Below are 27964 nucleotides of genomic sequence, written 5' to 3'. Positions count from 1 at the left end.
GAGCAAGAGACTTGAGATGTTACCGTCACATTTATTACACAGGGTAGAGGTAGCTAGCCTAGCATTTATTACACAGGGTAGAGGTAGCTAGCCTAGCATTTATTACACAGGGTAGAGGTAGCTAGCCTAGCATTTATTACACAGGGTAGAGGTAGCTAGCCTAGCAGTTATTACACAGGGTAGAGGTAGCTAGCCTAGCATTTATTAGCATTTATTACACAGGGTAGAGGTAGCTAGCCTAGCATTTATTACACAGGGTAGAGGTAGCTAGCCTTGCTAACCCAGACTGACATGAATGAGTACGGTTCTGTGCACATAGTCCAATTAATATAATAATTTGATTTCAAAATGTTTACATGCTTTTACAAGAAGACGATTCCCCCCCTCAAAAAAATCCTGTTAACATGGACACATCTGAAATCAGGCTACCTGATGGGACTTTGATGAATGCAGAAAAATCGGCAATCAAAATAAAAACGCTCTCACACAACAACCCTGTTATTTTTTGAGGAGCCTATTAGAGACGGAGTTCGGACCTATAAAGTTTGTATGTGAAAACTATATTTCTAAAGATGCATACTTGTGTATTCAAAGGAAATGTGTGCTGCTGGTTCTGGCACATGTGCAGGTCAAACACACCGCTGGAAATCTGATTAAGATTCTTTACATGTCGTAATCACTTGAAAGATGGCGTAGAAAACCAGATGTTTAAAATCGGCATATGCTTACTTCGATTATGATCGTATGCCGATTAAGATAAGCAGAGTAAGGAGTACATGACTATCGCATGATCTGCCTGCTGCCACAATCCATTTAATATTGGGTTAATAGTGTGCAGGGCTCCTCAAGTCCTGCCTCTTCCATCTTACTCAGTGATGAATATTCATTCAGGAATTCTGCAACAACCAGGGTAGGAAGTTTTAGTCAGACAGGGAGAAGGCAGTAACTAGTCTCTTTCTAAACAGGAGACTTGCTCTTGTAATTACAAGCCAATAAATCCAATTTACCCACGCTACTTTTACACAAACAGGCCTCGTTTGTTCCAGGGTCGCAAAATACATTTGACATCTATATTATTCAATTATTTCACCCACACGTCTGTTGCCAAAGGCTAAAATAGAAGTCAGTTATATTTTTGATGCAGATCGCACTGCCAGGCCTGCCTCTTCCATCTCCTCATTGGTTTATAGAAGCAGGTACCAACGTGCCATCTCCTCATTGTACCCACGTGGGTGACTGAAAGACGAACGAGGCCAGTGGTGGTAATGCACCTAATTTATGAAAGTTGCCAATCGCAATCTAAACTCAAGAGAAGAAAAAGCCCAGAAGGAGGAGAGATGACTAGAAACAATTCAGTTGACTGTTTAATGTGTGGCTTAATTAGTGGAGTAGAGGACCTTGTGCATTTCAGGTAAAATAACAACTCAATGATTAGAAACCCAGGACAAAGTAGCTAGCAACAGCAAGCTAGCTAAATAGGACAAATTAGCTAGCAAGTGCAAGCTAGCTAAATAGGACAAATTAGCTAGCAAGTGCAAGCTAGCTAGCTAAATTGCCATAAATGTTTAATGCTTTTTGACCTGTCCCCAAATTAATATAATCGGTTCAGAGTTTGTTTTGATATTTTAACCTGCGTGTCGTGATCACGTTTGGCATGGGGGGACAAAATACATTTATGCACAATGGCGCACGCACACAGCCGGTTTGCTAGCTGTCCTGTTCATCCTCCATGGGAATAGGGAAATTTAATAAATTTAGAGAGACTAGCACCCCAATCTGAACTATTCATCTTCGCAGGAGAAGATCGTAAAAAAAAATGATTTGTTAGATATGCTTTGCCTTGTTCTCCCGCACTGATCAACTCACTGGCGAAAATGTTTGTGTGAACGGCTAAATCCTTATTATTAGGAGTGTTGCTAGATTCACATGGACCAGATGTGAGGTTATGGCCCATTATTACACATAGTAGGAGGACAGTTAGATATTTCCACCACAAGGTTATTATATGTGGTATAGACCTATAACAATACAAGAGCTGTTAACACAACAACATTGCCGATGGGACTTAAGATGCTCTGATCAATAAGGTTTATTTGTCCATAGACATACCTACTGTAACACAATGTGTCACTCATGAACACTGGACAGAGCCTTAAAGCCGTAGTCATGTCTGAACCCACGTATCGTCCTTTGAGATAGATGGCTTATCGGGATTTTGGGTCCAGAATTGTAGTATCCGCTGTGAATCCACCCCCTCTTTCACAGTGAGAGTGTTCATCTACCAACGCTAGCAGCAATCCATCAGTTCTGGGTTTAGGTTCAGAGTGTCTATGAAGAGGCTGATGTGAGCTGCCCCTTGTGTACGTACTCCAGAGCTGTGGCGATGGTTCTCATATCCATCTCAATGCTGCGAGCCCAGTTCTCCACATCACCGATTTCCTGGTCAAGAGAAAGATAAAAAGGTTAGGAGCCAATGCTAAAAGATACAATGGGAAGGGTTAGAACTAAACATGAATAAGTAGCCTACACAGATAGATTACAAATGCATAACTGTTTTAGTTATTCTGGTAATGACCAGGGTCCGGTTTCTCAAAAGTATCTTAAGGCTAAGTTAATCTTAGAACCATAGGATCAAATAGAATCTAATTTTATTCATCACTTGCTTCGTAAACAGCTGTTGTAATTTAAGGCTCTAGATAGCAGGAAACAGCAGTTACAAAAACACTCAAATCCCAGAGTCCCCCACATGGACTGAACAATATTTGTACATTATTTCTAAAATTCTTGAAGTTCTGTCAAGTTGGTTGATGATCATAGCTAGACAGCCATTTTCAAGTCTTACCATAGATTTTCAAGCCAATTTAAGTCAAAACTGTAACTAGGCCACTCGGGAACATTCAATGTCTTCTTGGTAAGCAACTCCAGTGTAGATTTGGCCTTGTGTTTTAGGTAATTGTCCTGCTGAAAGGTGAATGTGTCTCCCAGTGTCTGTTGGAAAGCAGACAACCAATTTTCTCTAGGAATTTTCCAGTGCTTAGCTCTATTCCGTTTATTTTTATCCCCCCTATGGTGGTCTGCTTAAAACATGTAAATATTACAGACTTGGTCAGGGAGAGGTTGAAAATGTCAGTGAAAACAATTGCTAGTTGGTCCACGCATGCTCTAACTACACGTCCTGGTAATCCTTGTGAATGTTGACCTGTTTAAAAGGTCTTGCTCATATCGGCTACGGAGAGAGTGATCATAGTCGTCCAGAACAGCTAGTGCTCTCGTGCATGCTTCAGTGTTGCTTGCCTTGAAGCAAGCATGAAAGGCATATAGCCCGTCTGAGGGCATAGCGTGATTTCATATAAGTGTCCGGATTACTGTCCAGTTCCCTGAAAGCAGCAGGTCTAGCCTTTAGCGCTGTGCAGATGTTGCCTGTAATCCATGGCTTCTGGTTGGGATATGTACGTGGGGACGACTGATCAATCCACTTATTGATGAAGCCAGTGACTGACTTGGTATACTCCTGAATCCCGGTACATTTTCCAGTCTGTGTTAGCAAAACAGTACTGTAGCGCAACATCTGCGTTTCCTGACCACTTCCGTATTGAGCGAGTCACTGGTACTTCCTTATTTAGTTTTTGCTTGTAAGCAGGAATCAGGAGGATAGAACTATGGTCAGATTTGCCAAATGGAGGGCGAGGGAGAGCTTTGTATGCGTCTCGGTGTGTAGAGTGAAGGTGGTCTAGAGTTTTTTCCCCCTCTGGTTGCACATGTAACATGCTGGTAGAAATGAGGCAACACGGATTTAAGTTTCCATGCATGAAAGTCCCCGGCCACTAGGAGCGGCGCTTCTGGAAAAGCATTTTCAAGTTTGCTTATGGTTGTATACAGCTCGTTGAGTGTGGCTTTAGTGCCAGCATCAGTTTGTTGTGGGAAATAGACAGCTACGAAAAATATAGATGAAAACTTTCTTGGTAGATAGTGTGGTCTACAGCTTATCATGAGGTGCAATACCTTGAGACTTCCTCAATATTAGACATTGCGCACCAGCTGTTACTGACAAATAGACATACCAGTTTGAGGTGAGTAATCGCTGTTCTGATAACCAAAAGCTATTTTCAGTCATAAGAGACAAAATAAGTTACAAACAATGCAAAAAATAAAAAACACTAAATAGCGCAATTGGTCAAGAGGTCATAAAACGGCAGCCATCCCCTCCAGCGCCATTTTAATGTAGAGATGTGGTTGAATCTGTGTTTGAAATTCACTGAGGGACCTTACAGTATGTGTGTGGTACAGATATTATGTAGTCATTCAAAAATTATGCAACTTATTATGTGACTGGTTAAACTATTTTTTAGACTTACCAGAACAACGGGTGTTGAATAATTATTGACTAAAGACATTTCTGCATTTTTTATTAATTTTATTGATTAAAAAAATAAATAATACTTTTCAATTATTATTTTTTTTTCCTTTGACATTTTAACCATTTTAAATTCAGGCTGTAACACAACAAAACGTGGAAAAAGTCAACGGGTGTGAATACTTTCTGAAGGCACTTTATATCTAAATACAGTATACAATGCATTCGGAAAGTATTGCTTTTCTTATGTTACAGCCTTATTCTAAAATGCATTAAATGTATTTATTTAGCCTCAATCTACACACAATAATAACAAATTAAAAACAGGTTCAATTTTTTTGCAAATGTATTAACAAACTGAAACATTTACGTAAGTACTCAGGCCCTTTACTCAGTGCTTATTTGAAGCGATTTTATATTCAAGTCTTCTTGGGTATGACGCTACAAGCTTGGCACACCTGTACTTGGGGGGGGGGGGGGGGGTTCTCCCATTGTTCTCTGCAGGTCCTCTCAAGCTCTGTCAGGTTGGATGGGAAGCGTCGCTGCACAGCTATTTTCAGGTCCCTCCAGAGATGTTCGATCGGGTTGAAGTCCGGGCTCTGTTTGGGCCACTCAAGGACATTCAGGAACTTGTCTTAGCTGTGTGCTCATTGTCCTCTTGGAAGGTGAACCGTCACCCCAGTCTGAGATCCTGAGTGCTCTGGAGCAGGTTTTTATCCAGGATCTCTCTGTACTTTGCTCCTTTGATCTTTCCCTCGATCCAGAGTAGTTTCCCAGGCCCTGCAGATGAAAAACATTCACACAGCATGATGCTGCCACCACCATGCTTCACCGTAGGGATGGTGCCAGGGTTCCTCCAGACGTGACACTTGGCATTCAGGCCAAAGAGTTCAATCTTGGTTTCATCAGAACAGAGAATCTTGTTTCTCATGGTCTGAGAGTCCTTTGGAAAACTCCAAGGGGGCTGTCATGTGCCTTTTACTGAGGAGAGGCTTCCGTCTGGCAATTCTACCATAAAGGCCTGATTGGTGGAGTGCTGCAGAGATGGTTGTCCTTCTGGAAGGTTCTCCCATCTCCACAGAGGAACTCTGGAGCTCTGTCAGAGTGATCATCTGATTCTTGGTAACCTCCCTGACCAAAGCTCCTTCTCCCCTGGTTGCTCAGCTTGGCGGCCAGCTCTAGGAAGAGTCTTGGTGGTTCAAACTTCTTCCATTTAAGAATGATAGAAGCCACTGTGTTCGTGCAGAAATGTTTTGGTACCCTTCCCCAGATCTGTGCCTCGCCACAATCCTGTCTCTGTGCTCTACGGACAATTCCTTCAACGTCATGGCTTGGTGATTGCTCTGACGTGCACTGATAACAGTGGGACCTTTATAGACAGGTGTGTGCCTTTCCAAATCAAATCCAATCAATTGAATATACCACAGGTGGACTCCAATCAAGTTGTAGAAACATCTCAAGGATGATTAATGGAAAGAGGATGCACCTGAGCTCAAGTTCCAGTTTCATAGCAAAGGGTCTGAACACTTATTTAAATAAGGTTTCTGTTTTTTATTTTGAATATTTCTAAAAACCTGTTTTCGCTTTGTCATTATAGGTTATTGTGTGTAGATTGAGGACATTTGTTCATTTAATGCATTTTAGAATAACACTGTAATGTAACAAAATGTGGAAAAGGGGAAGGGGTCTGAATACTTTCCAAATGCACTGAGTCTATGGTAATGACAACTTCCTGCCACAAGGGGGTGGTACTGTCAACTTTATGAATGAGAACCAGACATGGAGGTTCATCTCATTGTCAGAATGTCCTGAAAGTCATCCTCTTGACAAAGCAAAAAAATAAGCTATGACTGAGATGACTCAGAGATATTTTGATGGGAATAAAGCACCCCCCACCCCCACCCCAAGCCAAGGTCCCTCAGGCTAGTGACACCTTCTTTTCTCAGTTTGCAGTATATGACAAGGATAATGCACCAGCTTCTCAGGACATTGTAGAAGGCCAGAGAGAGGGAATGTGTTTGATGTTCAACAACAAGGGTTTGGATTTCCTTCATACCTCAGTTACCTCCACTATGCTTACAAAGACACAGCACAGAGATTGTCTTACAGTTGAGAAAGAGTGGTCTTGGTAGAACAGTAGCTTTCTGTGAGTCACAGATATACATTGATGTGCTTGAGGCCTACTGTAATTGTATATATTTTTTAGAAAACGTTTGACCTCTGTCATTGCCAACAAAGGGTATATAACCTTGTATTGAGATAAACTTTTGTTATTGACCAAATACTTATTTTCCACCATAATTTGCAAAAAAATTAATTAAAAAAATCCTACAATGTGATTTTCTGGATTTTTTCCCTCATTTTGTCTGTCATAGTTGAAGTGTACCTATGATGAAAGTTACAGGCCTCTCATGTTTTTAAGGGCGAGAACTTGCACAATTGTGGCTGACTAAATACTTTTTTGCCCCACTGTATGTATGTATGTATACACACACACACACACACACACACACACACACACACACACACACCCACCCACCCTTGGCTAAAATGCTTTTGAACGTTAGAATGTTTCACTGGATAAGTGACAGAGTTCACGATACATCAAAAAAAGGGGCAGAACTGTTAGTTTAAACTTCTTTCTCTAGGGATAGTAAAGATATCTTTGATTTGGGTGCAGAAGGAAAATACCCCATACCACTTCTCCTGGCATCTTTTAAAACACTCAAACATGTTGTCTGCCACCACTCACCAAAGATTTAGAGATGTTGGTTCCTAATCTATATAGGGTTGAGTGTGTGTGTGTGTGTGTACCTTCAGGGCCTGGTTGAAGCCTTCCACCATACTAATCCACTGGCCAGTCTGCTTGGAGAACTGGCCGGCCTGCACCTGTAGCGTCTTCACCTCATGGTCCAGCTTCCTCTGGTTCACATACGCCTTGGCCACCCTGGAGTTAAACACACAGTAACTGGAAGATGACTAGGGCACATGTTAAAACGTACAATAAGACCTTATAAACACAATATAGATGTGTATAACAACAGTATCAGCCACAAGAGTTCGGAGATGATCAGAAAACGAATGCAAAGTTTGGCAAAAGAATGGAAGCTAACTAAGATCCATTATTCAATAGAAGGTTGATCTTCTTACATCTTATGGGCAAAGGCATTATATTTGATATTGGAAACTGAAGGGAAAGTAGACTGACAGTTCCTGAAAAAGAGTAAAATTATGTCCTTACGAACTCCTTAATGTTAAATCTCAAAGAGGGGAGAAATGTTGCTACACTTGACTTTATCCTCTTTTTGTTAACGGCAATATAATGTAGTGGCACAACAATGGTGGTCACGTCTAACTGTTGCTCACTAAGATGCTTTTCTTGGGTTTGGCCTTTATGTTGCTGTCATAATGATTCTGTATTACCAGTGTACATTGTGCTGTTGAGTCACATGCCATCATTGGTTAACACAGTGATTGAAGGCTAAGCACACAAACGGGGTAGTTTCTCCAGCACAGATTATGCCTAGGCGTGGAAAACACAACTCACTTGAGAATCTCCATTAAAAATGCTTTTTAGTCCCGGATGAAGTTTAATCTGTGTCTGGGACAGTGCCCCACAGGGTTTAATTTGCAGGCATTCTTCAACAATAACATGCTATAATAAGCCAAGGCTACTGAAACAGAAGACGGTAGCTAAAACATTTTCAATGCAGGTTAACAACAAATGTCTAATATGTCACGTGTCAAGCCATTTGAACTGAATTGGCTGAGTTGAACAGCTGAATGACTTGAACCCAATGGGACATAGAATGGGTTACCTAAAAGAGGTAAGTTACAAACAGGGCATACATACCCCACATTAAGGTGGTCCACCAAGGCTTCTGTTAGACAGGTGGCAGCAGTAATTGCCTCTCGTCTACGCCCCTCTGTGCAGGGAAAAAGAAAACAGCTGTCATGTCATGGGTGAATGGAATTTGCCTCCGCTGGAGATGGCAGCATGGGCAGCTAACTGGTTAGCCATCAGGTCAAGACAAAGCGAGAAGCTAGCTAGCTGATTTTCGAGGCTACTTTGTTATGCGCTAGCTAGCTTTGGGCATCAGTGTGAGTTCCTCTACGAACACAGAACTAGATACAATTGGTTGTCGTCGTTGCATGATGGGACCATAGTTAAGGGCCGTCCACACCAAGGATGAAAACTGTTTTATTGTTATAATCTAATTCAAGTTAACAGGTGCATTAGATTAGATTATATTTACCATATTACAACGATAAACTACAAAAATAGTGGAGAACGAGAGCCATCGTTTTGGATCACTTTCAGACTGATTCCCCCCCTGTCCCTCCAAAGAAATCAAAAACGCGTTTGATTGAAGTGTTCTTAGTTCTAGGTGTGCGAGGCTGCTTGGAGAGGAGAGAGGAGCGCACAGTAAACTTGCCTGGGCAACTAGACATGTGAGCATATTGTTGGCAACATTAATTCTAGGACATTTTGGGAGAATTATAATCCACAACAAACAGCACATATTTACCAATAGGATCTGTTAACGCTGATAACATCCTGACAAAATACACACGGACTGGTTGCTAATGTGCCTTTCTGGACTTTGTAAACTGTCTAGAAATGACAAATTACTGACCCAAATAGTTGCCGATGAGATTTGTATTATTTGGGAATGAAACATGCATTCAGAACACAGGGTTATTGAAATGACATTCACTGCATTATTACATTGTGTTGTTATAGCCTAGGTATGACCATTTGGTCGCAGTTGTAAATGAGAACTTGTTCTAAACTAGCCTACTTGGTTAAATAAAGGTGAAATAAAAAAGTTAATGCAGCATATCGGAAACCCAACTGCCGATTTTTTTGTATTGTTGTGAATTGTTAGATACTACTGCACTGTTGGAGCTAGGAACACAATCATTTCACTATACCTGCAATACCATCTAAATATGTATATGTGACCAATAAAATTTGATTTGGAAGGAGGAAGAAGTCACTATGACAACTAACACACCCGGAAGGACAGAATGGTCTGTTACCTTATTCATAGGCCTACAGCGAGCAGTAGGAGGTTTTGTTAATTTCATTGGCAGGTGTAGGCTACTATATAACAATACATTCTCCTCTAGTGTGGATGCTCGCCAACGTTTTATAGTTATGTATTATATGTCGTTATAGTTAGTCATTGACCTTGGTGTGAATGGCCATTTATTAGTTAAAATAAGCTAGCATGCAGTTAGTCACGAAATTTACAATACTTGTCCCATCTCATGCATTTTCAACAGTTGTCTGCCTTTGTGTCAGTCTAGGTTCAGGATCACAAGTAACTTAACTAGAACAAGCTTAACGTTGCTGCTCGCAAATTAGCTAGCTAGCTAGCTATATTTAGTGGTATTGTTTTAGCATAACTATCGCTAGCTAATCAGACAACTTCAATTTCACACGATACCTTCTTTCCTCTCACCTTGAAGTTCTTTTCGTTCGTTCTGCTTCGATTGGTGCTCCTTTAATAAACGGGAAAGCATTTTCACGTTGTTGTTCGTTCAGTTGAACGTTTTAATCAAGAGATATTTTAATTTAGCAAAGCTATCAGAACTCAGCTGTTGTCACGAGACCGCCCAATGCGGAAGAGACTTGTACCACGTGATCTTCGTCTTCTTCTTCTTTTTTAAAATGTAACTTTGATATAACTAGGCAAGTCAATTAAGAAGAAATTCTTACTTACCACGACGGCCAAACCCGGATGATGCTGGGCCAATTGTGTACTGCCCTATGGCACAGCCAGATGTGATTACAACCTGGATTCGGACCAGGGACTGTGGGCACCTCTTGCACTGAGATGCAGTGCCTTAGACCACTACACCACTCGGGAGCCTAAATGAGGTTTGACGGTGGTTGGCATCCAATAAATGTTGCATTACCGCCACATACTAGTATATAATAAAATAATAATTTTAAATAAATAATCTAATAAAAAATACAACAAATACCCAACCATCTAACACTACACTCAATTAGTAATAAATACCATACTCCACTATTTCAATCTATTTAGTCCTACTACAGGCCAACAGCCTGAAGGGATGGGAAACCACCACTTAACACACCCTGTAACTCTTCTGAAGTCTCACACAGCCAAATACCTCTCTACAGCTGCCACCACAACCTCTATTTTTTGTGACTTACGTTCCATCCCTGCAGTACAGTTGATAATCATTACTGTACATGCAAAGAATCCAATCTTACTGAAACATATATCGCTTGTTGGTTTATCCCTGGACAATTTTATATCAATCTCTTCATTCAAAGACTCAATCATGGACACTCTTACTGACAGTTGTGGCTGCTTTGCGTATTGTTGTCTCTACCTTCTTGACCTTTGTGCTGTTGACTGTGCCCAATAATGTTTGTAGTACACTCGACTGAAAGAATACAGTTCGTTCACCGTATACTCATTAAGTATGTAGTATACAGTTTGTTAGTATGGGTATTTGAAAACAGCTATAGTGAATTTTACAAACACTTATTATATGTGTTTAAGTATGTGTTTGGTTTAGGCTTACCTTGGTGTGACATTTTGATAACCATGTAATTATCTCTCAGACAAGGTCAGTTTTATCAATATATTTGCCTCAATTTACTCAAAAATGTGAAATATTTAACAACAGAAAAGGCCGCAGCAAGACTGCAAATTTAGCAGGAAGCTCCAGCACCTCATTTCTAACTGACAATGTCATCTACCATTCACCAGCGTGATCAGAGACCTGTCCCCAATCCATGATGAATCCATGTGCTGTACTGACATGAATGGAATACAGTGTTGAATCTCTTCAGTCCCCTTTCTCAGTTTCAGCTACAGTAGCCACTGACTACACTTTAGCTAGCTAGTTCGCAGAGCAGTAGATCAAACAATCATTTTGTATTACTTAGCATTCAATTGTTTGTACAACATGTCGACTTTCGTGTCTATTTCAGACCTTATGGCATTTTTCAAGGATCAGCATGGGAGCATTAAAAGGGGGGAGAAGACCACTCTCAGTCTGGCCATGTGGAGAAGACCACTCTCAGTCTGGCCGTGTGGAGAAGACCACTCTCAGTCTGGCCATGTGGAGAAGACCACTCTCGGTCTGGCCATGTAGAGAAGACCACTCTCAGTCTGGCCATGTGGAGAAGACCACTCTCAGTCTGGTCATGTAGAGAAGACCACTCTCAGTCTGGCCATGTAGAGAAGACCACTCTCAGTCTGGCCATGTAGAGAAGACCACTCTCAGTCTGGCCATGTGGAGAAGACCACTCTCAGTCTGGCCGTGTGGAGAAGACCACTCTCAGTCTGGCCATGTGGAGAAGACCACTCTCAGTCTGGCCGTGTGGAGAAGACCACCCTCAGTCTGGCCATGTGGAGAAGACCACTCTCAGTCTGGCCATGTGGAGAAGACCACTCTCAGTCTGGCCGTGTGGAGAAGACCACTCTCAGTCTGGCCGTGTGGAGAAGACCACTCTCAGTCTGGCCATGATGAGAAGTGCAGCTATAGTGAGGGGCAACTTACCTGTTTGGTCAGGGCCAGCATGAGGGATAACGTTTATCCTGTCTCAGTGAGTGTAGCTCTTAAGTTAAGTTTGAGCATCTTAGCAAAACAATGTGTTCTATACAGCTGTCAACATTCTACAAGGAAAGAGCTACTTAATTAATCAATTATATAACCATTAACCAGATTACCCCGGATACCAGACTTAGATGAGTGATAACTCAGTTCTAGAATGTTGTCATTGATGAGAATGAATCAAAAAAATCTATTGACATTCAGAATTGACTTTGTTTATACATCCAGTCTGTATTGTAGTTGCATGACCAAAGACAAATCTTCAAAGGCACAGTATTTATTTGGAGTGGTACATTCAGTCTTGTTTTATAGGATCCTTTTGTGAAATGGGTATGGGTATTTGAACACAGCTATATGTCAAGTGATAAAGTCCCAAGTTATCAATTAAAAGTTTATGGAAAAACTGCACTTGTCCTCATGAAAATGACAGTTTATTAATATTCTACAGCTGTAATGTCATCAATCAAATCAAACTTTATTTATATAGCACATTTCTTACAACAAATGCATTTCAGGGTCTTCAAAGTCAAGCATTGAAAGGCATGTGTCACGTAACAACCTTCCTCTCGGCAGGTCTCTATAGGTGACCAGGGGATTCTCTCTGCCACATGCAAATGCCTCCATGGAGCTTATCAGTGTAGCCATGCAACCTATTTTGGCAGTTCACAATATCGTCCGTACGGATGTGGAATGTGATTGGAGGAAGCCAGCCGTGGCCCAACCAGGTGCAGTCAATGGAGGACCTATATTTGGCTGAAGACTACAACCCTCTATCTCCGTTCAGTGGAATGGCATGTCTCCTTGAACCTGTGCCAGAACAACCACTATCCTCCCTGTCATCCCTGTCTGTACCGGCATTGTTAAAAACAAACGCACCTGGGGCATACAGACATCCTGCCTGGCTTGTTTGCTGTCGGCGGAGCAGCAGGAGGCTATACGGCAGGCAAGTTGGACAGCGCATCAAACCCAGCTGGCACAATATGAGAGGGAGGTTGACGGACAGCAATTATGGAGCAGTGGTTAGGGCCAAGCGCGTTACTCCGTCGCAGCTAAAAAGGGGTCCTCCGATCAGTTGTTGTCTGTAAAGTGGGGGACAGATAACGAAGAGGGCATCAAGGCATTTCAAATGGCTACAAGGAGGGATGTGCAGGAGTCAAGGCCTTGGGTCACGGGATCTGGAGTGGTGGAGGTCATTGTGTCCTTATGTTGAATAATCAAAGTATTTATATTTCTTACCGTCTCCATGAAGACCATCCTTACTGGCACCAGGTCCAAGGTCAACTCCGCATCACTGGAAGGGACAGTTTCTACTTCATTGTGTGGACTCATATTGCTCCTCGTGTGAGTACCTGTTTTCAGGGAAGACAAAGGTCCAAGAATATTCCACATAGTTCATACACACACACACACACACACACACACACACACACACACACACACACACAAGGCTCCCAGAATAGGTTATATTACATACAAGTTATGCTCCAAGAAGCCAACTAAAGTAACGTAGTTAGCTTTATCATGGGCACGGTGGGAAATCATTTCTGTGATGTTCAAAATATCGATGTGCTTTAGTCTCCACAACTGGACGTTTGCTCTCGGATCACATGGGCACAGGATGTTCATGCCCCAGATGGCTTGAGGGATACACTGCTGTTGGACTGGAAAACAAAGACGTTATGTTGGAAGTCCCACCCAGTTTTCTACATTAAAATGATGGCAGCCAGAGAGAAAGAGGCGAAGCGAGAGGGGTAACTCAGAGAGGGGTAACTCAGAGAGGGGTAACTCAGCCCAAAAGCTGTCTACTCCAGCAGGTGGTGTTTTCAATTCTTTTGCTTAGCAAACGTGGAGTTTTTGTACAGAGGTCAAATTTGGTCAACAAACTAAATTTAGCGGCTTATTTTCTACGTCAAATCAAATCAAATGTATTTATATAGCCCTTCGTACATCAGCTGAAATCTCAAAGTGCTGTACAGAAACCCAGCCTAAAACCCCAAACAGCAAGCAATGCAGGTGTAGAAGCACGTGAGGTTTACTTGATTGAATATAAGTTTTGTGTAGGCCTACGAGTGTAGACCTACTGATATAAGGAGAAAAAAAGACTTTATATCAGAGTTGTGCCTGTTAGTGCTCTCCAGCATCCTTGGGACATCCCGTCCCTACCCTGCCTATTAAACAGGTTAGGGATGTCCCTAGCCTGTTGTGGTTGTTCACAACTTGTATCTCATTGGCAGAATGGCCCCACCTGATCTTTCCTTCTCCCAACTGCCTTCAATTTATTTATTGATTTTTTTACCACTTTTTCTCCCCAATTGGTAGTTATAGTCTTGTCCCATAGCTGAAACTCCCGTACAGACTCGGGAGACGCAAAGGTCGAGAGCCACGCGTCCTCCGAAACATGACCCTGCCAAGCCGCACTGCTCTCTTAACCTGGAATCCAGCCGCACCAATGTGACCGAGGAAGCACCGTACAACTGAGGTTAGCATGCATGCGCCCGGCCTAGGAGTCGCCAGAGCGCAATGGGACAGGGACATCCCGGCCAGCCAAGCCCTCCCCTAACCCGTACGACGCTGGGCCAATTGTGCACCGTCTCATTGGTCTCCCAGTCACAGCCGGCTGTGGCACAGCACGGGATCGACCCCGGGTCTGTAGTGACGCCTCAAGCACTGCGATGCAGTGCCTTAGACACTCGGGAGGCCCTGCCTTCCATTTTTTGAAAACATTTATTTTCATTGTTAGAGCGGCCAATGGAGTGTCTGGGCAATATAATGGAACATCTGTGTGGAAGCCCTCAATGGCGCTGCCCATGCTAATGCAGCCTTTTGGCCGCTTGAGGTCTCTATCATTCTCTATGATTTAGCCCAAAACCTTTTGAATGAATTGTTTGTATGCTCTGACTGGTAGCAGGTATGATGGAGAATGCACCTCCACCTATACAATTAGGGTTTCCACTAGTTACCGCAGACACAAGTCAAAAGTGGCTATGTGGTAAACATTTCTGAAAATTAAATGAGCTTTTTGGTCTTAATTTAAGGTTAGGCATGAGGTTAGGGTTAGGCATAAGGTTAGCAGTGTGGTTAAGGTTAAATTGTAGAAATAGTTAGGGTTTATGACTTTGTGGCTGTGGTAACTAAACTAGTGATGACCGTGAAAAGGCATTGTATTCCCTGTTCTGTAAATCTGCAGAGAGAAAGGAAAGAAACATGACAGGGACAAAACTACTGTTGTCTCCAAGTTCATCCAGACCCACTGTAGCCTTCCAAAAGTAAAGAAATCACATTTGTTTCATTCAAGGGACACCATGACTGGGACACCATGACTGGGACACCACCCAGTCATAATACCACAATGTGCTTATCTGTAATCCTATTCCCATACAGCCCCCATACTCAACTTGTCACGCCCTGATCTGTTTCACCTGTCCTTGTGCTTGTCTCCACCCCCCTCCAGGTGTCACTCATCTTCCCCACTTATCCCCTGGGTATTTATACCTGTGTTTTCTGTCTGTGTGTGCCAGTTTGTCTTGTTTGTTCAAGTCTACCAGTGTTTTTTTTGTGTCTCAGCGCCTACCTTTTCGAGTTTCTCTTTTCTCGCCCTCCTGATTCTGAGCCCACCTGCCTGACCACTCTGCTTGACCCTGAGCCTGCCTGTCATCCTGTACCTTTGCTCCGACCCCTGCCTGCCATCCTGTACCTTTGCTCCGACCCCTGCCTGCCATCCAGTACCTTTGCGCCGACCCCTGCCTGCCATCCTGTACCTTTGCTCCGACCCCTGCCTGCCATCCAGTACCTTTGCTCCGACCCCTGCCTGCCATCCAGTACCTTTGCTCCTACCCCTGCCTGCCATCCTGTACCTTTGCTCCGACCCCTGCCTGCCATCCAGTACCTTTGCTCCTACCCCTGCCTGCCATCCTGTACCTTTGCTCCGACCCCTGCCTGCCATCCAGTACCTTTGCTCCTACCCCTGCCTGCCATCCTGTACCTTTGCTCCGACCCCTGCCTGCCATCCAGTACCTTTGCTCCTACCCCTGCCTGCCATCCTGTACCTTTGCTCCGACCCCTGCCTGCCATCCAGTACCTTTGCTCCGACCCCTGCCTGCCATCCTGTACCTTTGCTCCGACCCCTGCCTGCCATCCAGTACCTTTGCTCCTACCCCTGCCTGCCATCCTGTACCTTTGCTCCGACCCCTGCCTGCCATCCTGTACCTTTGCTCCTACGCCTGCCTGCCATCCTGTACCTTTGCTCCTACCCCTGCCTGCCATCCAGTACCTTTGCTCCGACCCCTGCCTGCCATCCAGTACCTTTGCTCCGACCCCTGCCTGCCATCCAGTACCTTTGCTCCGACCCCTGCCTGCCTTGACCGGTCACTTGCCTACCCCGTGTTGTTACAATAAACATGGTTAGTTCACACAGTCTGTACTTGGGTCTTACCTTCATTCTTGATGCAACTGGCTGGCAGAACGGCATAAGAACGCACATAATGTGTGCCAAAATGTGTAGAATTACAGGAAATGTGCTTTAAAAAACGCAAAATGTTCTCTCTGCCAACAAGAGGGATTTGAACAGATCTGACTTCTAGATCACATGGGATTGCTAGTATCTCTGATATACAAGATCCACCTCCTCCCCCTTCTATTTCCTGTCTCAACCATGAGTATTAATCAATACAGTGATATTGCTGACTGCAGCAGTAGTGGTGGAGAGGTGGGGATAAAGAGAGGAACAGGGATAAAGAGGGGAACAGGAAGAAATGACCCTGGCTTTAAGTACTGGCTACCATCTAAAATAAGCTTTCTCCTTGAAGCGAGTGTGGCCTAGACTGCTAATGAGTTCTTGTGTTGGGTTGTTGGGTAACGGTGTCGCACGCACACACACTCGCACGCACACACACACACACACACACGCACGCACTCGCACACACACACAGGGTGTCCCTGCAGATCTGACTGATAGCTCTATAGTCTCTAGTCTGTGTACACCTCGGCCAGCTATCAACTATTGTTCATCCTCTACCACCCCTACTGTGCTTTGTTCACACATTCTGGGCTTTGAGCCCAAGCTGCCAAGATATTTTCTAAATGTTCTCAAGCCCACTGACTTGCAATTCCTTCCATCTCTTAGCATCTTTTGGAAAGGTTACCATTCTTTTTTTAAAGTCACGAATAGACAAAATCATGTTTTTCATGAAATTGAAAGATATTGTTGCTTCAACATTGATAAAGTTTAATCATAAAGTTACTGGTCCCCTCCCCCATGTCAAACACTTGGATTCAGGAGGCGGGATTATTAAGGGGATACACCAATGGTAACATGATATTCTCTTACCTAATTTAAATAAGTACCGTCTTGTAACCAACATCGGACAAGGTATGTTTGCAGAGGGGCAGGGTTTATTTAGCTATATAGCTACTCTACTGGTGCCAAACTTTGACTGTAGGGTGTCAGCATATATGACTCAAAGTTTACACTATTCATCTATGGCAAAGATATTTACATGTTTCCCCCTTTCATCTGTGTCTGGTGTTAGCTAGTTAATGACTAGCTATATTTTCAGCCAGCATTGAACAAAAGGAGGGAAAGTGTCGTTCAAAACTCTGATGCAGTTGTCAACACATCCGTCAGTGCTGCTGTGAACCGCATCACAAGAGACATTCCAAAACGGAGATGTATAAAATGTTTTTTTAAATGACATTTACTGATGCAATTTTAATCTTGTTTGAGTCGCTTTATGTATTACCAGATTTGCTCTTGATTATTTTACTGTAACACTGCATCCAAGTTGCTTGGCATTTCAAAGAGCTGTCAGTCAAGGCGAGCTCATGAATGTAAGCTCCCTGCCCCCCTGTCTTTTCAAACTTCCTGGTAGTTAGCCTTCAGAGATTTTATAGCATTTCTATCCCCAATATATTCTGTCAGATAATTTAGTCACTCAAAAGGCTATTCTACATGGGAAACACAATGACTGTTCGGGACCTTTTAAAAGGATGGAGTTTTTGTCCATTACTGATTTTATATACAGTATGAGCTATGTAAATCGATATGCCCAGAACAGGGATAATGGAATACTGTATATTTTATTTAAAAGGCATTGACACTACATGTGGTTTATTTACACACATTGGACAGCTGAAAGGAAACACTAGGCCAATGTCTTGATGCCAGGACTCCCAGATTGGTTTCTTCATGTTTTCTGTAATAACAGATAAATAATAACTAGAAAAGGACATTTATTGAAGGAAATATGGTGTGCTTGCTAGTCTTGAAGTACAGTATTTATGGTTGTGAAATAGTTCTAGTAGTAGTAGTGATGGCAGTAGAGTAATGGTAGTAATAGGGTTTCCATAGGCTTTGTTTGTTAAAGTTACTTATTTTGGGGTGGTTTATACTGTAGGTGTGGAGTTATTATAGTGGGTTTGTATTGTAGGCTAGAGTGAGTTATATATCATCATAGAATAATCCATATAATGTGTGTTTAAGCTCTCAATATATTTTAGTTTTGAACATTCAGAAACGTCTTGTGGCAGTGATTTTGTTTTTTTGAATGTGAAGCCTGTATTCTGTCATTGAAATGAATGGGGATACAACAAGCTGTCTAGTTTATGAAGTAGGAATGGTAGCAAAAAGCTATTGTTGAAGCAATCTAAGTTGAGTCAGTTGGCACATGTCAACATTGGGTTGATGTTTGTAGCTGAAACAGATCAAGAGAAGTGGTGAATCCACATTTTGCCGTTGAAGTCTGTATAGCTTTAATGCAAAATTAAAACTGTTATCATTCAAAAAAGTACTAACAGCATCAACAGTCTTTTGACAAGCAATCTACATTGAGTCAGTCTGTCAATGTTGGTTAGGTGTATATTGCATAAACGGTGTAAGAGCAATGGCAAATGAAAATACTTACCATTCAAGCCTATGGAGCTTTAATGAACATTTAAAATGGTTATAGTTCCAGAAGTATAAAACGTATCCAAAAACCTTTGACAAGCCTCGGACAGACTTTAGCTGGCTAGCGACAACACAAAGGTATAGTTACTTCAAGATTATGAGTCACAAAGCCAAAGTCATTCCTTTACTCTCCACCATCGTCATCAATAGATTTAACCAGTTTTGCTCCTAATGAGAGGCACTGAGGCTAGCTAGGCTAGTTAGCTATAAATTTACACTAGAGTACATTTTAGGTATAGGTATAGCTAGCTAGCTAAACTTGGCTATCTTGGCCCCGTTATGGCCGAATCAATCACTAAATTGTACTGTACTGAACACGACTGCCTCGGTTAAAAGAGAGCTTATATTGCCAGCTAGCTACCGAGAGCAAAACAACTTACTTGTTTGTAATTTAACCTCCAGTGTCCTGTTTCGTCATCCTGCTCTTCTTGAAAAGAGGAATCATTAGAAACAGCCATGGCTAATTGTTCAGCAGTCTCGGAGAGACAGCACACGGTAACATAGCTCCTGTGAACCTGTAAACTTGTCACGTTCGTTGATGGAAGAATTAGACCAAGGTGCAGCGTGGTAAGCGTACATCATTTTATTAGATGAACTACAACCGACCGTGACGCTATGCAGTGCAGTGCAGTGCAGTGCAGTGCAGTGCAGTGCAGTGCAGTGCAGTGCAGTGCAGTGCAGTGCAGAACGCAACTACACACAAACAAGATTCCACAACTAAAGGTGAAGGAAAAAAAGGCTGCCTAAGTATGATCCCCAATCAGAGACAGCTGCCTCTGATTGGGAACCATACCCGGCCAACAAAGAAATAGAAAAACTAGAATGCCCACCCAAATCACACCCTGACCTAACCAAATAGAGAAATAAAAAGGCTCTCTAAAGTCAGGGCGTAACAAAACTAGCACCGCCCCCATTTTGAAAAGTGGGAAGAAGGATTTAGGGCTCCCGTTGGGCTGTAGTCTCTTCAACGCCAGGGAAACTTAGATATCCTGCAATGCCCTGGCAGATAGGTGAATGATTGTGGATGTCGGTGAAACACAAAGGCCACAATAATTGCTACAGAAATACGATTCCATTCATTTTTACATCAGACAACAGGCTTAATCAACCAATGACGTCATTGGTTGAGCTCTCCCGTTGCGAAAATAAAGAAATAAATACAGCCACAGTATAGTACGTAATTATGTCTGAAACACCCTCTCATCACTCATAGTGAATTGCGTTTATAATTCCTAAGGTGTGTCACTGCTGCATTTTGGATCTCAGGCCTATAACTTGGCAACATAAATAGATGGAGGTATTATGGCTACAACTGTCTCAGTGGTCCAGAGAAGCACTATGTGGGTGCAGGAATGTGATCGTAGATGAGGCCTCTGTTTTGGGTTGGAACCCTCTTTTCCTCAGAGACAATACACTCCCTACATGAACTACAGCACAGTTATTTCCATGATATGTAGGAGTGATAGGGGTGTGGAGCCTTAGCCAAATACATTAAAACTCAGTTTTCACAATTCCTGACATTTTAATCCAAGTTAAAATTCCCTTTTTTTAGCTCAGTTAGCATCACCACTTTATTTTAAGAATGTGAAATGTCAGAATAATAGTAGAGAGAATGATTTATTTAAGCTTTTATTTCTTTCATCACATTCCCAGGGGGTCAGAAGTTTACATACACTCAATTAGTATTTGGTAGCATTGCCTTTAAATTGTTCAACTTGGGTCAAACGTTTCAGGTAGCCTTCCACAAGCTTCCCACAATAAGTCGGATGAATTTTGGCCCATTTCTCCTGACAGAGATGATGTAACTGAGTCAGGTTTGTAGACCTCCTTGCTCCTACACGCTTTTTCAGTTCTGCCCTCAAATTTGAGGTCAGGGCTTTTTGATGGCCACTCCAATACCTTGACTTTGTTGTCCTTAAGCCATTTTTCACAACTGAAAGTATGCTTGGGTATTAATAATATGCATTGTATACATTGTCCATTTGGAAGACCCATTTGCGACCAAGCTTTAACATCCTGACTGTTGTCTTGAGATGCTGCTTCAATATATCCACATAATGTTCCTCCCTCATGATGCCATCTATTTTGTGAAGTGCACCAGTCCCTCCTGCAGCAAAGCAGCCCGAGAACATGATGCTACCACCCCCACGCTTCACGGTTGGGATGGTGTTCTTCGGCTTGCAAGCCTCTCCCTTTTTCCTCCGAACATAACGATGGTCATTATGGCCAAACAGTTCTATTTTTGTTTCATCAGACCAGGGGACATTTCTCCAAAAAATATGATCTTTGTCCCCATGTGCAGACCGTAGTCTGGCTTGTTTATGGCGGTTTTGGAGCAATGGCTTCTTCCTTAGTGAGCAGCCTTTCAGGTTATGTCGATATAGGAATAGTTTTACTGTGAATATAGGTACTTTTGTACCTGTTTCCTCCAGCATCTTCACCAGGTCCTTTGCTGTTGTTCTGGGATTGATTTGCACTTTTCGCACCAAAGTACGTTTATCTCTAGGAGATAGAACGCTTCTCCTTCCTGAGCGGTTGGACGGCTACGTGGTCCCATGGTGTTTATTCTTGTATACTATTGTTTGTACAGATGAACGTGGTACCTTCAGACGTTTGGAAATTGCTCCCAAGGATGACCCAGACTTGTGGAGGTCTACAATTTTTTTCTGAGGTCTTGGCTGATTTCTTTTGAGGCACTGAGGCACTGAGTTTGAAGGTAGGCCTTGAAATACATCCACAGGTACACCTCCAATTGACTCAAATTATGTAAATTAACCTATCAGAAGCTTCTAAAGCCATGACATAATTTTCTGGAATTTTCCAAGCTGTTTAAAGGCACAGTCAACATAGTGTATGTAAACTTCTGACCCACTGGAATTGTGATACAGTGAATTATAAGTGAAATAATCTGTCTGTAAACAATTGTTGGAAAAATGACTTGTGTCATGCACAAAGTAGATGTCCTAACCGACTTGCCAAAACTATAGTTTGTTAACAAGAAATTTGTGGAGTGGTTGAAAAATGAGTTTTAATGACTCCAACCTAAGTGTATTTAAACTTCCGACTTCAACTGTACATAAAATGTTTGATCTAAGTGCACATAAGATCATGGTGTGATATACTGTATGGATTGAAGAGATATACAGCCACGGTAAGTCTATAGCTACTGTTTAAACTGTGTAAGTGTATAAAGAAATAACTTTTTACCTTCTACCTGCATAACAGGGAGACCTACTTTATCTGTAGACATAGCCTTGATATGCTCTCATACAGGTCTGTTTACATCCCTCCTACACCACCTCAGGGCAGAAGAGGGCAACAAGAGCAGCAGCCAAGCCATGTAGCTACCATAGCCAGCCAGCTGCTCGTTTTGTGCAGGCTAGGACCCCCATGCTTGGCTTGCTTTATTCTGCTATGTGGGAGTTCCTCTGTGATGCCAAGCAGTTCACATGAGAACGATGATCTCAGGGCTGAGAGCTGAGTGAGGGTAAACATCTATGACTGATCCAGAACACCCAGTGAATCATCAGTGAGTATTACATTTACCACTGTAGTCTATGACACATAAATGCAATTCATATTCAGCTGAGGAAATTATAGATCTTGATTTAAAAATAATTATAAAATAATAATTATGAAGATTTCCCCCTTTTTTGACATGGGTTTGTTTTGACATGGGCACGTTTTGACTTGGGCACGCTTTCTCACTTAGCCGATTGTTGTCGATATCCAATACAGTCTTTACGATACATATGAACAATTCTTAAACCCAGTATTTCACATGGGTGTTTGTGTAAAGCCAAAGGTGTGAGAAGGTATCAGAAGAAGGTGACTAACTAGCCTCAGAGGGAGTATACGTAACCTCAAGACAGATGTACGCTCCATCCCAAATTGCACCCTATTCCCTACATAGTGCACTAAATTTGACCAAATGTACTGCCCCATGTTGACAATAGGGTGTGTATAGAAACACAGTGACAGGAGGACAGGAATCAGCTGGTCCAGAACAGCTGTGACCGGGCTGGTACAAAGTTTCCACAATGTGGACAATGCTGTGAGGGCATGACTGACGAGACATGGGACTTTGGTGTGGCAGAGCATGGGTGGGCACAGTGTAATCTAAGACGGTAGCTTTTAGCCAGGCTATAGGAAGTCACATTGCGTCACAGTCTAGTGTTGTTGTCTGTTAAAATATGACAAATACGTTTTATGTCAAGGGAGTTTATTAGTCTGGTGTTCAACAGTAATTTAGATTTAAAGAAAAAAAGAAGCCTATAGTAATTTACTCTACTCTACTCAGATTAGATATTTTTGCTTTGATGTACTCTACTCAATGTCTTCAATTTTCTCAATTATGTTACTCCGAACTCTGGTCACATTTTCCTGCCACAGCACATATACTTCTGTCACTCTCCGGTTTGATCCCCTCACAGGTTTGTCCTTAGGTTTCCTGGGTCACTGTGCACATTACCGTGTTCCATTGTCTGGGAGGTTCATTCCAGATCACTGCAAGTTATTGGACTCCAGCCCAGATTCCTTACAGGTTCTCTGAAAGAAAAATCATCTTTAGAGCATTATTGATCACCCTGTTACTCTAGCAGCTAACAGCTATCTTCAATTTCAATATTTTAGAAATGTCATTTTTCCATTGTTTTAAAAAATGTTGGATTACTGGAAGTTTAATTAAAGGATTAAAGGATTCTACATTTCATGTTTTCTTTTTTTTTTGTTCAGAGAAGAAGAAAAGAAGAAGAGTTTAAGTTCACCATGTTATTGATCAACCGTGTTCTCCTGCCAGAACTATTGACCATGTTCCTCTTGTCTTCTTTTCAGATATCCAAGCACCTGTTCCATTTACTGAAGGGGATGGATTCATTTTGGACACTGTGAGTTTAACAGATACAAAAAAGAAATGGCTGCTTTCTTTTCATTATTTTCTGATTCAATTGGGTCCAAGTATCTTGACAACCTTGCCTGGTATTTTGGCAGCAGTCCCTTGAGTGTTGATGTCAGCTGAGAGAGAGAGAGAGAGAGAGAGAGAGAGAGAGAGAGAGAGAGAGAGAGAGAGAGAGAGAGAGAGAGAGAGAAAGGGCAGAAAGAGAGATTGAATGAGTAGAAGAGGGGGGAGGAGTGAGCGGGCTATTCAAGGCACTTGTCCTCTGTCTCTCTCAGTCACACAGCAGAGGAGGGGGAGGTATACACACTGCACACCACACACACTCTCTCTCTCACACACACTCTCTCACACACAAGCTGGCTCACGTAGCCACATTTTCTCAGGCTGCTCCTGCAGACTGACAGCAGAAGACGTAGGAGGAGAGAACAGAAGGAGAGTGAGAAAAGGAAACAAGGGAAATATCAACCGAGCCAGAAGAGGAGAGTCAAGCAGCACTTATCCTTTTTCTTCAACCACTCAGCATTAAATTAAAACACAGGGAATTTAAAACTCTTTGTTAATCTGTAACTGAACAGGGGCTGCTCTGCTCTGTTCTGCTGAGAGGGACCCGCTCTGCTGAGGAACCTGCTCTGCTGAGGAACCTGCTCTGCTGAGGAACCTGTTCTGCTGAGGAACCTGCTCTGCTGAGGGACCTGTTCTGCTGAGGAACCCGCTCTGCTGAGGAACCTGCTCTGCTGAGGGACCTGCTCTGCTGAGGAACCTGCTCTGCTGAGGGACCTGCTCTGCTGAGGAACCTGCTCTGCTGAGGGACCTGCTCTGCTGAGGAACCTGCTCTGCTGAGGGACCTGCTCATTCTCCAGGACTATGGCACCACATCTGAGACATGGATTCTCGGTCTCTCTTTCACAGCGCCGGTGTCTCCTCCTCCATTCTCTCCTCTCCGTCTATTTCCTGACTGTTGCAGGGTTCAACCTGGATACTAGCATGACTCTGACCAAGGAGGGGGAGACCGGCAGCTTTTTTGGATTCTCTTTAGCGCTTCACCAGCAACTCACACCAGAACCACACAGTTGGTAAGTCAGTGGCTGGCTGGCTGCGTAGCATGTGTCTCTATCTGTGTGTGATTTTATGGGTACGGGGGGGGCACTAACAGTGGACCATACTGATTGAGTGGGGTTGAAACAGTTACTCTAGTCAGCATTTCTACATTGCACTGATTGTATCATGCAGTCCTTCGATTCAGTCGTTCAGGTATTGATAACATTTAATCCATGATGATGTATTTAGAAGCACTGCACTGGGAGCAGTAGTTTCATTATGGTTGTGTGTGTGTGTGTGTGCGCATGTGTGTGTGTGTGTGTGTGCGCGCGCGCGCGTGTGTGTGTGCGCGTGTGTGTGTGTGTGCGCGTGTGTGTGTGTGTGTGTGTGTGTGTGTGTGTGTGTGTGTGTGTGTGTGTGTGTGTGTGTGCATGCAGAGAGGGCACCCTGTAGCTAATTTAATGGTCCCACTGCCATGTGATTTACAGTGAGTTGGATGGGGTGCAGGGTGAGACTGACTGTATAGCTGAATCAGCAGATAGATCAGGAGGAGAGGGAGAGGGACAGAGGGAAAGAGGGAGTGAGAGAGAGATGGGGGGGAGATATGGAAAGAGGTAGAGTGGGAGAGATTGAAAGAGGGAGTGAGAAAGGGAGAGAAAGGGAGAGAGGAAGAGGGACAGAGAGAGAGGGGGGGGAGAGGGAAGGAGAGAGGGAGGAGAGGGAAAGAGGGAGGGAGGAGAGGACGAGAGAGAGGGAGAGAAAGATACGGAGGAGAGGGAGAGAGGAAAAGAGGGAGAGAGAGAGAGGGTGGATGGATTTTACTCACATTTTACTATTGCAGTTCAGGACAGATATGCAGCGGTAGTGTAGGGGTGGTGTGTGTGTGTGTGTGTGTGCCTGCATGCTTGTAGATCTGGAGTCGAGAGAGAGTGGTTTTACTAATGCAGTTTAGCAGTGGACAGACATGCTGCAGTAGTGTGTGGCGGGAGGAGTAGTGGATTGTGTGTGTGGCAGGAGGAGTAGTGGATTGTGTGTGTGGCAGGAGGAGTAGTGGATTGTGTGTGTGGCAGGAGGAGTAGTGGATTGTGTGTGTGTCAGGAGGAGTAGTGGAATGTTTGTGTGGCAGGAGGAGTAGTGGATTGTGTGTGTGGCAGGAGGAGTAGTGGATTGTGTGTGTGGCAGGAGGTTGTTATTGGTGTCCCTGGAACACTATAAGACAGCAGCACATCCAGCTCTGAGTCAGCTCTGAGTCAGCTCTGAGTCAGCTCTGAGTCAGCTCTGAGTCAGCTCTGAGTCAGCTCTGCCTTAAATGTTTACGTGTCTCACAGTGTCACAGGAAGGAAGTAGTCTTATTTCTCTGTTCTGCAGTAGCACAGATATAGAATGAAGCAGTCTTTAGAATGAGTCATTCATTACATTAATTACTTGCAATTGGTGTTCAGTATAGTTACTCATGTTATACCTTCAGTATTCTTCCCATGTATTTGCAAGAGCTGATCAATCATTCCAATTCCTTGCTGGTTGTTTTTATTATATCCTGCAAACTGTTTGAGTGGCCTTTTCCCCCCCCAGTGTTTTCTGTTCTCTCTGTCGATCTAAACAGTCTGGTGTTTGTAGTCACTGTTCATTTACTAGAACCTGTCCACATTAAAATATACAGACCAGAAGTCCATTTGTAGGTGTTGCTCTTCTATCAGTAGAGCTGACTCTGAACAAGAGGCTTGGTACTCTTGTACGTGTTGAAGTCAGTGTTAATTTACTATAGGTCCTGTTTAGCAGGTCCGGGTTTAGCAGCCGGACGCTTATTTTACTCTTAGTGGAGTCGACCTGTCGGCCAGCACGCCATGAGGACTGTTAGAGGGATAACTTCAGCCAAACGTCAGCACTCACAGACAGTGGCGGGAAGCCAGGATCCGGGCAGGCTTCGGTCATCGAGTGTCGTCCCCACTGGCCGGCACCGCCACGTATTGGCCAATAGCATCTCTTTCCTGGACCTTATTTTAACCATTATTTGATGGAGAGCTGATATGCTATGAATCTTCCTTGAATGTTATGAGCTAGCAAACCTGGTGCCAGTAGCTAAGATTAGGAAGCAACCCTGTTGATGCCAGTAACTGTGCCATCACGATGTGCTCACCCCGAGATCACCATGTGCTCACCCTGAGATCACCATGTGCTCACCCCGAGATCACCATGTGCTCACCCCGAGATCCCCATGTGCTCACCTCGCTCTTGTTTTCTCTCACTGAACAGTATCATTTTGAGATATTTGATTAAGCCCCGGAAACATACTTTTAGGTAAACCTTCTTTGAAAGTAGGAGCAACATGTTACCATGTTACCAAGGCGTAAGATCCTTTACAGCAGCGATTCTCAACTGGTGGGTCGCAACCAACATTTGGGTCGAGGGAGGTTTTGAGTGAGTCATGGGTGTCTGAGTAAAAATAATAATAATAATGTATGCAGAAATACTCCAGTCTGAACTCAAATTACTTTAAAACAAGTAGAAAGTGTGTAGACATGATTACAGATGACATTTAAAAAATAAATAATAATAATTATCTCTGAAAATATTTTTTTCTATCACAGTATTTTCAATATAGAGCTTTTAGTAGTACTACTTTGGTTGTTCTTTAGTCTCAAACCATTGAGTTTATTAACATTCTTCATATGGGATAAACGTTATTATTGACAATGAAAGACGTGAAAAAATGTTGTTCTCTTGTCACATAATTGCTACAAATAGAGTTTTCCCGATTCTACTTTGACTATTATTTTTTTCGTGATGCAAAATATTGGATCGGGACTGAGACAACCTGGTTCAATTTGTGTCCCGAGGAAAAACCAGTTGAGAACCAATCCTGTACAGAACTTTGACTACTACCAGAACTGGTATTTGAGTTGAAAGAAGTGTCTGTTGTATGGAACCTTTCATCAGAAGAGTTGCCAAACATGATTAGCCTCAAGCTGGAAGCTTAGTAATTAGATGCTATTGACTCATTGAGTTTTTGTGTTACAGACAGGTTTGGGTTTCAGTGGGTATATTGCATTGTGTTCTTAGCCAGGCTCCAGTCCAGAGTATCTTGACACTCAACAGTCTTACACTGGATATAGTTGCTTTGTCACTC

The 27964-nt window shown here is 43.0% G+C and overlaps 2 protein-coding genes across 5 annotated transcripts in view; one reads left to right on the top strand and one right to left on the bottom strand.

The window, feature by feature from the left end:
- Positions 1-11: 11 nt before the first annotated feature.
- Positions 12-10005, bottom strand: LOC115122216 (biogenesis of lysosomal organelles complex-1, subunit 1). 2 transcript variants are annotated; one of them, XM_029651408.2, is made up of 4 exons: positions 9808-10005; positions 8208-8280; positions 7169-7301; positions 12-2439 (listed from the first exon to the last, which is right to left on the bottom strand). In XM_029651408.2, the coding sequence occupies exons 1-4, from the start codon at positions 9881-9883 to the stop codon at positions 2329-2331; spliced, it is 393 nt and encodes a 130-aa protein (XP_029507268.1). In that variant the 5' UTR covers positions 9884-10005; the 3' UTR covers positions 12-2328. The 2 variants fall into 2 exon arrangements, with proteins under 2 accessions (XP_029507268.1, XP_029507269.1); XM_029651409.2 differs by having other exon boundaries at positions 9823-10005.
- A 14087-nt stretch (positions 10006-24092) lies between these two features.
- Positions 24093-27964, top strand: part of LOC115122803 (integrin alpha-7) — a 146903-nt gene continuing 143031 nt past the window's right edge. For all 3 annotated transcript variants that reach the window (XM_065004214.1, XM_065004211.1, XM_065004215.1), the window contains exon 1: positions 24093-24872. In XM_065004214.1, the coding sequence (XP_064860286.1) occupies positions 24664-24872 (209 nt within the window). In that variant the 5' untranslated portion in view covers positions 24093-24663. The remainder of the gene's footprint in view (positions 24873-27964) is intronic.

Source organism: Oncorhynchus nerka, linkage group LG2 (genome assembly GCF_034236695.1).
Source record: "Oncorhynchus nerka isolate Pitt River linkage group LG2, Oner_Uvic_2.0, whole genome shotgun sequence".
Classification (NCBI taxonomy): Eukaryota; Metazoa; Chordata; class Actinopteri; order Salmoniformes; family Salmonidae; genus Oncorhynchus; species Oncorhynchus nerka.
This window is presented reverse-complemented; position numbering and strand designations above follow the sequence as displayed.